Here is a 14,482-nt window from a genome sequence, read left to right as displayed (position 1 = left end):
GCTGCAGGATGGCTTCCAGCCCAGCTGCCTGCCAGCTTTGTGCCTGACCAGCTGGGGAGCAGCTCAATAAAGGCAGCGTTCGTTTTCACCTTATTTAGAGATTTCTGTTTTCATTTTGAAGTGTGAAGACCAGCCCAGCATCAAGTCTGCTGGAGTCGTGGTGTGGTGGAACAAGCTTCTGGGCTTATTTCAGCCAGTTTCAGTTACCATTTGTGATGAGAGCCAGTGACTGGGTTAGGGGAGTGACAAACCTTCAAAAATGCAATAAATTGTCATTACTTGCCAACGTCCAAATCTTCCCCCCTGGTTTTATTCAGTTTTTATTCCTGCTGTAGAGTGGACTTTGTGTTTCCAATTCAAGGCTGCCTGTGCGAGTGTTTCAAACCAGCCTGGCATCTGCAGAACGATAATTGGCACAGCCTCACTTCAGTGCTGTAAAATGGGTTGTGCTGTTTTTTGTTGTGCTTTTTTTTTTTTTTTTTTTTTCTCCACAGGATAATTATATTGATCGTGGCTTAGAAGTTCAGAAATTGGTTTGTGCTTGCATAAAGCTTACTGCATCTAACTCTCAGAGAAGCTCTATTGTACAGTAAAAACCTTCCCTGTGAGACCGTAAGACCACCACTGTCTTATCTGGCACTCCCAATTTGATACAAATTCAGATATTTTCAGCCCACTGTCTGCTTAGGAAGATGGAAGCTGCCACTGCATCTTGGCCCCTTTCCCTCTTTTTAACAATGGTGCTAATGTGAAACTTGCTGGATCGAACTCAGCGAAATCCAGGTCCCAGCAGGCAAGCCTGGATGCTTATTTGACGTTGGGATTTCATCCCTGACAAATGTTTTATAAGGATTTTACCTTTAATATAATTGATTTTTGGCTTACGATTGACTGCTGAAGGACAACCTACTGTGATAGCGAGGTGTGGAGCTGCACGGGGAGCACTGCCGTGCTGCACCACCCGGTGCCTCCATCTGCCACGGGAGGTGCTGGGGTGCCGTCCATCACCCTTGGTCCTAAAAGGTCGAGGGCTGACGCAGGGAGAGCTGCTCGGGACTGGAGATTCACGGCAAGCTGTGTGGTTGTCGACAGAGCTGTCAGAGAAGAGAAATCTAAACTTAGCCTTTTAAATACAGTCTCTGGCTGATGGGGAGCAAAAAGCAGCGTAGATGTAGGAAAGCATCCATTTCTCCAGAAAAGAAGCTGAAGAGTGTTGAAAGGTGCAACCTTACGTTGTCAGATGCTCCTGAACTGCTTGAGTCTGACAGGAAGAATAATGCTTGGGCAAGGAGGTGGAGACTGCTAATAACTGGAATAATCACTTAAAAGTAGTAATAAAGGAACTGACAGTCTTCTTGAAATAAATCATACTGGTTTTACTTGGAGACCCTGCATGCCTGTTTACCTCTTTGTCTCTTGTTTTTCAGGCTGGTCGCAAGGAAAGAAGTGATGCACTGAATTCTGCCATTGATAAAATGACCAAAAAGACCAGAGATTTGCGCAGACAGGTAATTGCTATGTGAGGTTAATACCTGGTGAGACAAATGAATGCACTTTTGCATGTCTTCTCTCTTGGAAGCATTTCATCTGTTGACTTGGTTCCAATTGGTAGAGAGCTTTCCTGCTTGTGAAGTAGAGTGAATGAAAGCAGTGCCCTGTTCATAAGTGTAAGGTGGAAACGTAACCCCATTAACTTTGTGATAAAGGTGCTGGATTCTTAGCCATCCTGATGGCAACAGGGATTATAAAAAGCCCTAAAATTTTATGAGTTTTAAACATAATCAGTTGTGCTTTAAAATTCTGTTCGTTTTCATCTCAGAGTATATTTTTTACGAGAACTGTAAGGTAACACGAATCTTTTATCTGTTTGTTTTTTTATTTTTATAGCAGTATATTCCCTTTTTCAAGTAATTGTGAATGTGGATGAAGTTTATTTAAAAGTGTTTTTATTCTAGTAGGAAAATTAAAGAAATTAAATTGGCATGTTATTTTATCAGCTGAGGGAAAGTGGCAAATTTACTCAGACAAAACCAATATGAGTTGCTAAATCAATATTTGTGGCCAAACTGGTGACTTGCACTTACATAACTAATCCAGTTTTTAAGGAGATTTAATTTAAATTAAAGCAAAATGTGTATAGACGAGACTTAGTGCAGAGAAAGCCTTGGTCACACAAAGGAAAAAGGATCAACGACAGAAGTACTTAAGCTTTACATACTAATACAGTGAAAGGAAAATAGCAGAGGAATGCTAGTGAAAAATAACTCTTTTATTCTTTTATTTTTATTTTAGCTCCGCAAAGCTGTGATGGACCATGTATCAGACTCTTTTCTGGAAACAAATGTTCCACTTCTAGTATTGATCGAAGCTGCCAGGAATGGGAACGAGAAAGAAGTTAAGGAATATGCCCAGGTTTTCCGTGAGCATGCCAATAAATTGATTGAGGTAAGGTGGTGCAAATTAAAATGAAATTAGTGCTCCTTAAATTAAGTCAAGACTAGGCAAAACACACTTTTCAATTCTGTTGAAACAAATAGCAATTTTAAAAAATAAATTTGCTTTTTAATGTTCTTTTAATGAATTAAAATACAAGGTAATATTTGAATAATTCAAAATGTAAGCTTGTCAAAAAGCAGCTGCTGTTACATAGCCCATGTAGTTCTACTATGCTGTTACCTTCACTTGCTTTGTTAATTGGAGATGGTCAAAGATACGGTGTAAGGAAGACAGCAGCGTGACTTCCCCATGTCACCCTTGTCCTGCCACTTGAATCCTAGTGATTTTTTTCTTTTCTGGCAAATACTGGTGCCTGTGAACAGGCTGTTTAAGTGGAGACTTATAGAAAGAGGACCTGCTTGCATGTGTGTAAAGGGCAAGCAGCGGACATACACAAAATTTCAGCCACAACAAATGCAATCCCCTCCACCTTTTCCTAATAAAAATCCCAATGGCTGTTTAACACGCATTACTGCAAGCATTAGAACTAATATGTGGGAACATTAACTTGCATGAGACTGACCTGTCTTAACTAAAATGCCTTGAAATTCATTAGTCTACCATAATTGATAATAGTTCTGCAGCAGGTACGAGCATTTACAGTAAGAAAAGTGAGTTCATGCCTTGTATTTATAAGTACATTTTGGAAATCTTGTGCTTTTTGCCATTGTTTTCACAAGTTTTGTGCGTGCTCATGCTAAATGCCAAGGATCAAACATACATCTGTAGTTTTTGTTGAAGAAACATGCCATCAGAATAAACTTCAAAAACTCCTCCTGTGTATTCCACTGCACTTGCATGCATCAGCTTACTCGTGATGCTTCACCCCAGCAGACATCCAGAAACCATCAGAAACTGCTCAGCGTATTTCTGCTCTCTTAGTGTCTCTGCTATTGACCTGTCCCCGTACCTCTTGGGCTAATAAGGAATAGTTTCACACAACTTGACAGGTCTAAATTACTCAAGAACTTAAGACTTATCCGTTACCAGTAAGCATATGTTCTGACTCTCGATGAGTACTTTTTTTGCCTCTTTTTGAAGCATTATGGGTTCTGAGCAGAGTGCGTGGGGGCTGTCCCATAGTGCATCAAGCTGGTCTGTTGTATGGAGGTGCTCCTGAAGTCACGGATATCCTTATTTCCTTTGAAGTTATCAGTTCTTCACTCTTGGCCTGCCATGGCTCTGTGTAAATGCCATCCTCATGTAACTTCAAAGTTGTTTTATTCTAAATAGCAGGTAACTAGTACTGTATAGTGGTTTGACGAAGCAGCAGATGGAGGAAATTGCTGTGCTGAGGCAGCAGGATTTGGCCATCCCATGTCAAGTGATGGCAGTGCTTTTAAGTGAGCTTTAAAGCCTCCCTTCTTGCACTGCAAATCTAATTTGCAGTGTAAGAGAATTATTTTAAGGGCTTGTTTGCAGGAGCAGGTGGCAGGCATAGCAGTAGAGACATCTCTGTCCTAGATGCACCTCTCCAAGGGACACACAGTGTCCACACAAGGAGTTTATTGGCACCGTTAGAGAAGATGCCCTGCCACATCTGTCCCTTGCTAGGTGAGCCCTCACCCCATACTCCCTCACACTGTGCCTGGCTTCTGAAAAGCAGTGGGAGCTGTAGTCACTGGCATGCAAGAATGGCTTTTACTGACCTGACCTTGTGTGCAAAATGCCAAGCTGCAAATGAATTTTACAGAGCCTCTGTTGAACCAACCAGTCTGCCTTTCAAGAAGGGCTATTCCCATGGAGGTATGCATTAAACAATATTTCTGGCTGGCATCAAAAGGTTCTGCTAAAATTATATGCTGCTGAAACAACTTTTTGAAAGCTTGTTTATTGCTTTTGCTGTCTAAAATGTGGCTGTAGCTATAAGAGCAGCATGATCTAGATGACTTACAAGCCTCTTCCATGAATGTAGATGGATTACTACATATGCCTAGCTTAGAAGGGGAAGAGTACTCCTGGAGAGCGCCTGTCTCCAGGGTACACAGAGCTGCTGCGGAGTCATCTGTGATGTCAAATTCACTGCAAAGGACGGCAGATTGGGGAGGGCTGTGCTTACGGTGCCTCTGCTGAAACAGAGAGGGATGTTTGCAAGCTCCCACGTGATTCTGTTGGTGGGCAGAAAAACTCCACTGCAGATATCCAGAGAAACAATAAAGACTGTGTAAGAACAGAAGAGAAGATGTTCCACTTGGTGAGATTAGAAGTGATTGCTTCCACCTGCTTTCAGTGGGAGATAAGTGTGCTGGGGAGTTTATCATAACTACCCTCAGAAATGCTGCTGAACGCCTCGAGACATCAAATGTGACAAAACAGCTGCAGTGCAGAGCAGTGGTGTTGTGTATCGTGCTGTGATTGACAGGCTCCTGTGCCTTAGATGCAGAACAGAACATGCCCTTCCCTTCAATACTAAGCAGAGAGGAGAAATGCACGTCAGAGACCTGTTCTGCAGGGCAGAACTTGGAGGATTCCCATCTGAACTGAGAAGTTTTGCAGCTTGGTGTAGTGCTCAGTGCAGATCTCTGCAGTGTGACCTGGAGGAGCTGGTGCTGCCTTCCCGTGAGCTAACCTCAGGAGGGGGGACTGATTTTGTGTTTATGGGCCCTCCGTGTAGCTACAAAGCTATCCAAGCATGTGAGTTGGGTATTTTTATTTTAACAGCGTTCCTTCTTGGCACTGGGCCACTGCCCAGCTTGTCATTCTGAAGTCCAGGCGACCAAATTCAACCAGAATACATATAACCACAGAAATCTGATTTGCTTCTGGGCTTGCATTGTCTAGATAAACCGTACCATAAAGTTGTCCCAGGGGGCTTCCATTTGATCGGTGCTTTCATAGTAAAATACGAGCCCTTTATCCTGCGTGTTGAAAACTGAGAAAGGGTAAAATAGTAAGATTAGATTTGTTTCACTTTAATAATGTATTTCAAAGGTAGCTTTCAAAATCACTCTGCACTGATAGCCCATTAAGTAGCCAGTACTCATCCCGAGTTTAACTCAGGGGTGGAGAAGCCAATTTAAGCACAGCGGGGAAGAAAAACGGAAGGGACAGCACTTCAGGAATCAGTGCAAGAGAGAGTTAAATTTACTCACGGACTATGGAAGTCTTCCTAAAATACCGATTGTAAAGCATGTGCTCGTGTTCTGAGGGGTTTTATGTTGATGGATAAAGAAACCTTGGCTTTCAAACCTGTAACTCTGCTCTTGAGGAAAGATGTGGCATCCTTTAGAATTAATGTTTCTTCTTAGAGACAAGGCTGTCCTGAAACTCGAGGCTTGTTTTTCAGTGTTGTCACTTAGCACCATGCTGCCTTCGCCCACCTGGGCTCTGAAGTGTGCTTATGTACGAGCTGCCGGCGTGCTGCTCGCTGCAGTCGCTGTAATGGCACTTGGGCTATTCTCTGAAAGGAGAGGGAGCCATAAATGTCAGACAAGAAACATTTTGCTACACTATGGAATGCTCTAGAAAAGTAAAAAAATTAGGCTGTTGATTTGTCACCGTGCTGCGTAATTTCAATTTAGAAGTTTTCTGCGGCCTTAAGAAATCAGGTATTGAAAAGACAGATGAGGACAGGGTGCAGGTAGGAGCTTGCAGTAGCTGTTTGCTTGCTAAAGGACGTTTCTCAAAAGGAGAGTTTGTAGTTACTTAAAAATAGCAGCTAACCTTGCGCGGGAGCGAGGCCGTCGCCCCGTGTCAGGTGTTTCTCCTGACTCCAATTTTATTTTCAAATCTTCCTCTGACAAACTTTGATAAGCGCGGGGAGGTGAAAGCTCTCAGTGATATTTCATAAGCATCACTTTTTCCCCAATTACTTCAATTTATCTGAAAAGACGGCGCTGTGCCTTTTTAACGCGCCGGGTTTTATCTTGCATACAGAGATGACTTTCGCATCTTCAGTGGAAACCCACAGACAGATGCAGACTGCAAATTTATTTGCTTGGAAAGAATCACATTTGGGCACTTAACTCCGTAAGCTATCCGTAGCCTCTCACACTGACATTTTCCCCTTCTGTCGCCCTCACTGTCTCTCCATGTGTTCTGAAATAATTCTTCAGACCACAGTCTAAAAATACCACTGTCCAGGAGCACACTTGTAACATTTTTATTACAGTTTGCCCTGATTTGCTCATACTTACAGCCTATATATTCTTAAGGGAGCCTAACGGCTCCAAGCTTTCTTTTTTGTTTTGTTTTGTTTTTTTTTCCTTCATGTGAAATGGGTAACACATAGCTTGGGCTAAAATAGTGGCTAGCATTTGGGCACCTTAAGGACTTGACACAGCAAAGGTAAACTTCAAGAAAGTAGAAGCTTTGGAGATGGGAGCGGGCTGGATTTACTCATTCTTTAAATGTTCTTTTGTCACGTTCAGCACCAGCGGTGCCTATCAGTGCTGCATGACAGGTGGGTGTTGGGTGCACAGTGCACCGACAAGCCCAGCCCTTGGCACCCAGATCAAACGCTGACTTGAAATGCTCTTCTGAATCTTTGGGTATATTAATCTCTCAAAACTTGGCATTTGCAAGGCTAGAGTCGTTATCAGTCATTACCATGGTATCTGAGCACCTATTTTTCCTGTTCAGTGAGCTAACTTACAGGGAGGAAGAAAATCTGCAAACTGAAGTTTGTCATCTTCCTGCTTTTATTTTGAAGATAAGTGTGTGTTACAAGGGAAATGTCCTTGTGCTATGGTCTGGAGAGAAGAGACAGACTTAGTCCAACTCAAGAGTAATTTCCCTTTTTAAGATGCATAGCAAAATATCTCTTCCAAAGAACAAGCACGTTCTCTGTAATTTGTCTGTGGATAACCTTGGCAGCAATTTAAAACAAATGTCTTCAGCAAAAGACCAGTGTAACTCTAATATGCCCTCTAAAATCTGACACTGTTCAAGAACCGATGAACTTTCCTTGCAAGTTCATTTGATTAGTCAACTAATTCATAAATAAATTAAGTTCTACTCATAAAACATGCTTTCCTTGTACGCATTCCTAATCAGTAATGTAGGAAAGCCTCAGCAAAAAAAAAAAAAAAAAAAAAAAAGTTCTTTCATTTTCCAGCAAAACTGCATGCACAAATTTAATCCAGCATACATAAATAAAATCAAGTGACCTTTTAATAGGGTGACTTTTGTTCTTGTAAGGTTTCTTTGAGGCCAGTGTTTAATGCTACACCACTTTGGCATTATGTATGGCAGGGTGTGAAGAATGGTGGCAGAGATCAAAAAGCCAGCAGGAAGAAAAAATCTGGTAGGAAGAAGAATAAGACTTGAGCATAATCAATCTAGATTTCACTATAGATGCACATAGAAGGAGCAAGGTAACTGAACAGTAAAAGTAGTGGAGGGATGAAGTGGCTGAAGATGAGTTTGCATGCTCGCATGCTGGGATGGGCATTGGAGTTTTTGGACATTCTCCTCTTGAAAAGCACCCAGGTTAGCTGTTGCTCTCTGCTGAGGAGGCGTTTCTGCTGTGCCTCTTCCACAGGGACAGCCATTAGTACTGTTTGTGGGATTGTTGAGAGTGTGGGGCTTCAGCTTCAAACGCTTGGGCCAAAGGAGGTGCCAAGGGTGTAGATGTTAGAGGTGAGTGGGGTTAGGGTTTGGAAAATTGTGTTTAATTTTACCGTGGAAGAAACAACCCCATAAATCTTTTGGAAATCTGTGAAATGTCAGGAAATGTAAGCGCTGTTGAGTATATACATCAACAGATGTAGTGTGGTGAAAAGCAATGGAGTCCTGGGCTGCTTTCTTTTCCAGATACTTGTCTTGATTTTTCACAGCATCTTTAGGTAGCTTTTTTATAGACGTGACATAAATGTTCTAATTCCTAATATATTAGCAGCCTTGATGCAACACTGGATTTTCATCATCTCACTCGTTAGCAGTATTGGACTATTATTCACGTAGAGCCATTGAGGATTGCCTGAAGTCTGTGTAGAGCTCATTCCTCTTACTGTTTTGTCACCTTCTTCAGGAGCATAATGTACTTACAATTCCCATTAAACTTGACACGAACAGTTGGCTGAATCACCACAAACTGGTATAAACAGCTAGTGATAGGTATCAGGTCAGAAACCTTTGGTCATAACACAACATGCTGAGCGATAAGGAAGTGTTACAGCAAAGAGCTCTTAAGCTCCGGTTCAATAGAGACTTTTTTGGATATTCAGACACTGAATAGCACTATTAGGAACACTTTCATTTTGAAGAAAAACGTTTATGTTGCTAAGAGGAATCTAAGATGACGATTTGCTCTACAAGTTATTACTTAAGATCAGCTCTACACTACATACTAGTGGTGATATTGCCGTCATGGTAGCTCTGACCAGCTTGTGTAACTAATGTGTTCTGTGCCTATAACAACATTTTATCACTTTAGCTTGTTTGTCTGAGGAGGGAATGGTTCCTGTGCCAATAGTTACATCTGCTGCTCCAGCTGCATCTCCGAGGGGCACGGTGCCCATGTCGGACACTGCTGCTCCTTCACCAGCTCTGCTCTCTAGGTCAGGTCAGTAGAAAGGATAATCTACCAGGCTGGGAATAAAGGTACTCCTGTGCTGTTAGCAAATTCCTACTGGGTGTCTTATGCTACACACCCCTCTCCCCTCTTTGTTTGCAAAGCCTTCCCGTCGGTGAGAGAAGCGCTCTCCCTTCTGCACTTGCTGCTCAGCAATTAGAGCCTGTTCAGTTTGCAAATCTCACAGTGTGGAAAGTTGTCTTTCTTTCTGCAACTTTGACGACATAAAGGGGGCTGTTGGAGACCGATGTTTTCTTGGGGTATGGAAGGAGCTTGCCGGTGTTGAACAGAGCTGTCGTGGGGTAGCAGCAGACAGCTGGAAGAGGCAGTGGTGGACATCTTGTCTGGGTTGAGAGCCAGCTGTGACACTCTGTTCCTTAATGAGATGTCTGTATGCTCAGACACAGCTTATAGGGAGTCAGTTTTGAGGTTTCATCCCAAAAGAAAAGTTGCCCTTGAAAATCAGAAGCTGCTGCTTCACAGATACATGGAGCAGAAAGTTCACAACGTGCAGTCTGTGGTCCCCTTCCTCGTCCTGTGCTTGCCAGACTATTGAAATTAAAAAATAAAAAGTGAAAAAAGAAACAGCAGATCTCCATTTCTCATCATCTAAAACCTTTTGGAGAAAAAAATGAAAACATTTTGCTTCATAGTGTTTTTCCATGTAGGTTAAATTTCCCACCGTGTGTTTAACACAGAACTTGAAATTGCTCTCGTCTTCTGCTGGAAGGTAACCGTGAGCTTACAGGAGCACTAGAAATAGCAGTTATCTCCATTTCAGTCCATCATTCCTCACGATGCGTTACGTCACGAGTTTTTCTATGTATATGGTTTGTTTTATTTAAAGACTTCCACTATTTTAAGTTAATACACTGGGATTGTGTTGCCCAAGAAGCCCTTGCAAGGTACCTGCTGCGGACCTGCAGGCATTTGTGACTATTTAAGTCACATATAATCACAGAGCAGCTGACAGCATGGCTCCTGGTGACCTGCTGCACAGTCCCTGTGGGCCTGTACCGACGTCCTCCCTCCATCCCTCCCCACTCTGAGGTGGTGAAACCACTCTGCACAGTTCCTAATTGGCCGTGCCTCTGCAAAACTAGGGCGCTGGTAGCGTGATAGAGAGAGGGCAGACCTCTGCCTCATAGGACTGGGCACTGAAATGCTTGTGTTCACCCTGAGTGGTGTGGTACGTGGGTGAATTAATACATGTAGGGACTTTCTGAATAATAAAAGCCTTTTTTCTTTCCTAAGAGCAGCGGGGACTCTAATTGACACCTCTCTTCTGAAAGTCCTCAGTCACCACTTACTTTTGGCAGATCAGTTGTTTCTGCAGATGAATGGATTCCTTGGGCTTTGGCCATTGCCAAGTGAATCTGGGCCGTTTTCTTAATATGGGCGAGGAGGAAATTGCATCTGTTGTAGCTGAACTTGGTGAGAATCTGTCCTCAGGAGGGAAATACTCAGCGACTGCTGCGTGTCCTTTTTTTTTTTTCTTACTCATTTTAAATGGGCAATTTTAGCTGCTAAAGGCAGGAGTTTGTGTTCCCAGAGAAACTGTAATGTAAAAGCCAAAAAAAAAAAAAAAAGGAACAAAAAGCTGAAATTGTGGAGCTTAATCAGAAATTAAAATACTAAGAGCACTTCTGAGAAGCGCTGTCTGTGTGCTACTGAAACTCCTGAATTACCTGTGTATGAGGATGGGGTTTGTCTTATTTTTGCTCAGGGGTTTGTGAGCGTCAGCTGAGAGGATGCTGGTTATTGTCCAGCTGCAACGTGACGTTTTTCAGTAGGAGCACTGAAAACTCTTACCTCTGGAATGCTGTTTTTGCAACCACGGTTTCAAAGCAAGAGTAGTCGGGCTCTTAAAGTCAATTAGTGCTTGTTTGTTCCATGCATAGAGAGACAATCCTGATCTGTAACGATGCCATGTGGCAGAGGCGGGCTCTGACAGTTTGAAATAAATTATGTAACAATAAACTCATTACTGAGCCTTCTTTGGATCGCACCGTTGCTGCGTGGTTGCATCCAGCACCCACTGAAGTGTGCTTTGTGTGTTTGGCTTTCTGGAGAAGCTGTCCTGAAAATAGGGCCTGTAGGTGAGGAGGAAGAGCGTAGTGGTGCTTCTTTGAAGTCAGCCCAGGTGCACTGAGCAAAACGTTCATGTGAACTTCCAGGGTCGGCCTTCAAAATCCTTGAAAAAAGGAAGGTTGGATGTGTTAGGGATTATAGGTCCTTTTTTCTCTCCTGTGTTTTTGGTCTTTTATTGAAAAAGCAATTTGTTGAGGCTTTACTAAACAGCCCTGTATAAAGTAACCCCACTCCTTAATCTGGGATGTCCAGCACAGAGGGGCACTTGAAGGGCTGCAAAGCCGTGCGCTATTTCTCGATGGCTTGCAGCAGTGCAGTGTAAGAAGTTCACGTTGACCCCACGCTGGTGTAGCTGAGGCTGCTGCGGCCTCAGAACTGCTGGAGATTCAGCCCCTGGGTTGTCATGGGAACAAATTTTAAGAGAAATGAATAAATAATGAATTTGAGGTGAAAAAGGTGAGCGCTGCCTAATGTCAGAGAAAGCAATTGTGTGGAACATCCGACAACACAAACGTGGGCTGGCAAATTGTTGCTAATGGAAGAAAAAATTACTATAAAAAATCAAGACTCTTCCCGATTAAAAATAGTAAATTCTGAAGAAAAATAGCTAGAACTGTGACAGATGGTAGCGTTTTTCCTTATTGTTAATTTGGAAATGCACCTTGTTGCTAATGGCTCGTTTCCAGTTGACCCTTTGTGTGGGGATGGTTAATTGGCTCCTCCTCAAAAGGTACCATTCCATCTCAGTGTCATCACTGAGAAACAACTGCTCTGAGTTCCAGGAACAGGTTGGTTGATGCAGCTCGGGGTTCTGCGTGGCAGAGGTTCGTTGGCTCGGGCTGCAGGAGCGATGGCAGCGTGGCTGTGCCCTGCACATTGCACTGCTGCTTCTCGTGCTTGTTGCTGATGTGGGTTGAAGCTCAGCCCTCCTGCCTTGCAGGATCCACAAAGCAGCGTCTGGGAGGTGGCTGCGCACTCTGAAAACTTCTGGAGCCTTGAAGTTGTATCAAAAAGATGCTTTTAATTTGGTCTAGCTGCGCTGCAAGCAGTATCCAAGCACCTTGTCTTGCTTTCCAGCCTGCCTTGGCCTCCCTATGTATTTTTAAATTCTTTCAAGAAATTGGCCATTATGACTGATTACATTATTTGCAATTTTTTGTCTCCTTTGATGCCTGTGCCAGCAGTGCTTATGTAAAGGGGCTTGATGATATTGAATGGTAAGAATGAACAAATGCAGCGGGAATTCAATTGCTATTTTGCTCTCAAGCACAAGTGTTCTTTCTAAATCAAATCTGACCACTTACTATGTCAGTCAGCTATGTTGTTGGCGAGACGGGAAAACTATTTCATTTCCATTTGATTTGAAGGGAGCTTCTGTTTGCTTGAGGTGCTCTGTTTTATTTGAAAGGTTTAGAAATGTATATGATCTCCAGATGCTCTGCATGCTTTAGAACAAATTTAGTCACTTTTGATCTTCATCGTGGCTGCAAACCCCTGTGCGTTATGTGCACGTATCAGGTAACTGGCCAGGAGCTCCTTCTCCTCCCCGTCAGGGAGCTCAAAGTTCTTTGCCAGGTACCGGGCAGGAGTTAGCAATGAGCTGTGCTTTCAGGCACTTCACAACTCAGTTTCCTAATCGTCCAGGCACCCAGTGCAGCCCATGTGAGCCGTTCCACAGTTTGTGCCATGGAGCACCGGCTAGTTAATGACGATTTGAAATATATAATTGTTATGTCATTTACGGCTTGGTTAATAAGCTGACATAGCACTTGTAAATTTGGTATTTTAGGAGGTTTGTGAGCTGTTGCAACAGACAGAGAGTGTCTGCACAGTAAGCATTGCATTGCTGAGGGTTTGGGGTTTGACCCATTGCGCTTTAAACTCATCGTGACGTTCCCGCTTTAGATCTGATGTTCAGCACAGTTTGCTGGGAAGTTTGTCTGCTAATCTGGCAGAGAAGCTAATCTGCCAAAGCGAATAGCTTGCTCTTGGACTAACGCGCTGAAATGAAGTGTTCAGATTTGGAGGCGCAGAAGTAGGATGGAATGTGGCAGCCAGCAACTGGATTGTCTTAAGCTGCCAAGGAAGCTCAGGCACGGAAGCACACACGCTTCTTTCATAAAGGTTGGCAGTCCCAGTCGGGCCGTTTCTAAAGAAGAATTGCCATCAGTGAGGTATTCAGAAGAAAAATGACTGTACAAAAATGACTGTGCAAAAAAGCAAAATTGCACAGCGCTATGGTGGGGACACTCAATTACCAACTTCTTTGCCTCTCTGTATTCAGACAGAGCGAGGATTCTCTGTGCTTGATTCATCATACTTGGCTTGAGAGAGAGCACAACATCTCCAGATAGCGGAGAGGCTGATTCTGCAGCGCCTCAATGTAGCTTTTATCCAGCCCCATCTCAATGGGGCTTTGTGTTCTTCTCACTTCTAGAAACCATAACTGCTGCTGGGGAGGCAGAATTGACGTCGAAATATGGACCGTAAGAAGTATTGGCAAACTGGTATTTCTCAAAAATATGACCTGTGCTTAAAACAACAGCAAAACCTTTATTTGACTTTTAAATCATGACATCTTACTGTCCTTTTATTTTTGAGCCTCTAAACAAAAGCGTGATGCACTACAGCTCACTGCAGGCTGGGGTTTTAAGGTGCAGCAGATCTACAAAAAAACAACCCTCTGTTCCAAGGAAAGCTCCTTCCTGGCAGGGTGGCACGGAGGGTGTCCTGTTGGTGGCCGTGCCGTGTGGGATGACAGAACCTCTGCTGATCTGGGAGCGCACTGCACAGCCCTGCAGGGAGCTGAGGCTTGCAGCAGCCTCACCTATTGATGTGGGGGCCTTTTCTCTGCGGACTGTGGCAGAAAAGAAAGTGGAGAAGTTCAGCAGCGGTATTGCAGAAGGCTGGCATGGATCCGTACGGCGTGTGCTGATGCTGCATCGTCTTCCTTTCAACTTCGGTTTGTTTTTGTCCAAATATATGCTGCAGCATCTGTTTACTCAGTCGTGCAGTGCTGGAAGCATACCTCTCCTCCTGACAGCTGACGGCTTTACATCCTTTGTAACTCGATTTGGATGTGGGGGAAGGAAGATGCGTGCTTTGTGAGGGGAACTTGCTGCGGTCCCAAAATTAATAATGGAATTGATGAAACACTCCACTCAAGTCTGTTGGCATGTGGTTGATGGTTTGTGGGACAGTAATGTATTCTGTGTGGGAACATCTGCTGTAAAGGGAACGGCTTGGGGAGGGGGAAAGCATATGATACAGCTGCCAGTACTACTTCAGAGTGACTTGCGTATGAATGCACAGGATGGTTTAACTAAAGGGAGGATGGAATTTCCCCTTTTTGTAGAGGAAAGTCAATGTAGAAACCTGGTT

At 43.5% G+C, this 14,482-nt stretch overlaps 1 protein-coding gene across 1 annotated transcript in view; it reads left to right on the top strand.

Moving 5' to 3' along the window:
• The window catches only part of CTNNA1 (catenin alpha 1), a 108,152-nt gene that overhangs the window by 63,874 nt on the left and 29,796 nt on the right, over nucleotides 1-14,482 (top strand). Inside the window, exons 8-9 of the mRNA XM_414513.8 lie at nucleotides 1,428-1,508; nucleotides 2,293-2,445. Coding sequence (XP_414513.1) covers nucleotides 1,428-1,508; nucleotides 2,293-2,445 — 234 coding nt within the window. The remainder of the gene's footprint in view (nucleotides 1-1,427; nucleotides 1,509-2,292; nucleotides 2,446-14,482) is intronic.

Source organism: Gallus gallus, chromosome 13 (assembly GCF_016699485.2).
Source record: "Gallus gallus isolate bGalGal1 chromosome 13, bGalGal1.mat.broiler.GRCg7b, whole genome shotgun sequence".
NCBI lineage: Eukaryota > Metazoa > Chordata > Aves > Galliformes > Phasianidae > Gallus > Gallus gallus.
The sequence above is the reverse complement of the archived record's forward strand: the minus strand, read 5'-3'. Positions and strand labels throughout refer to the sequence as shown.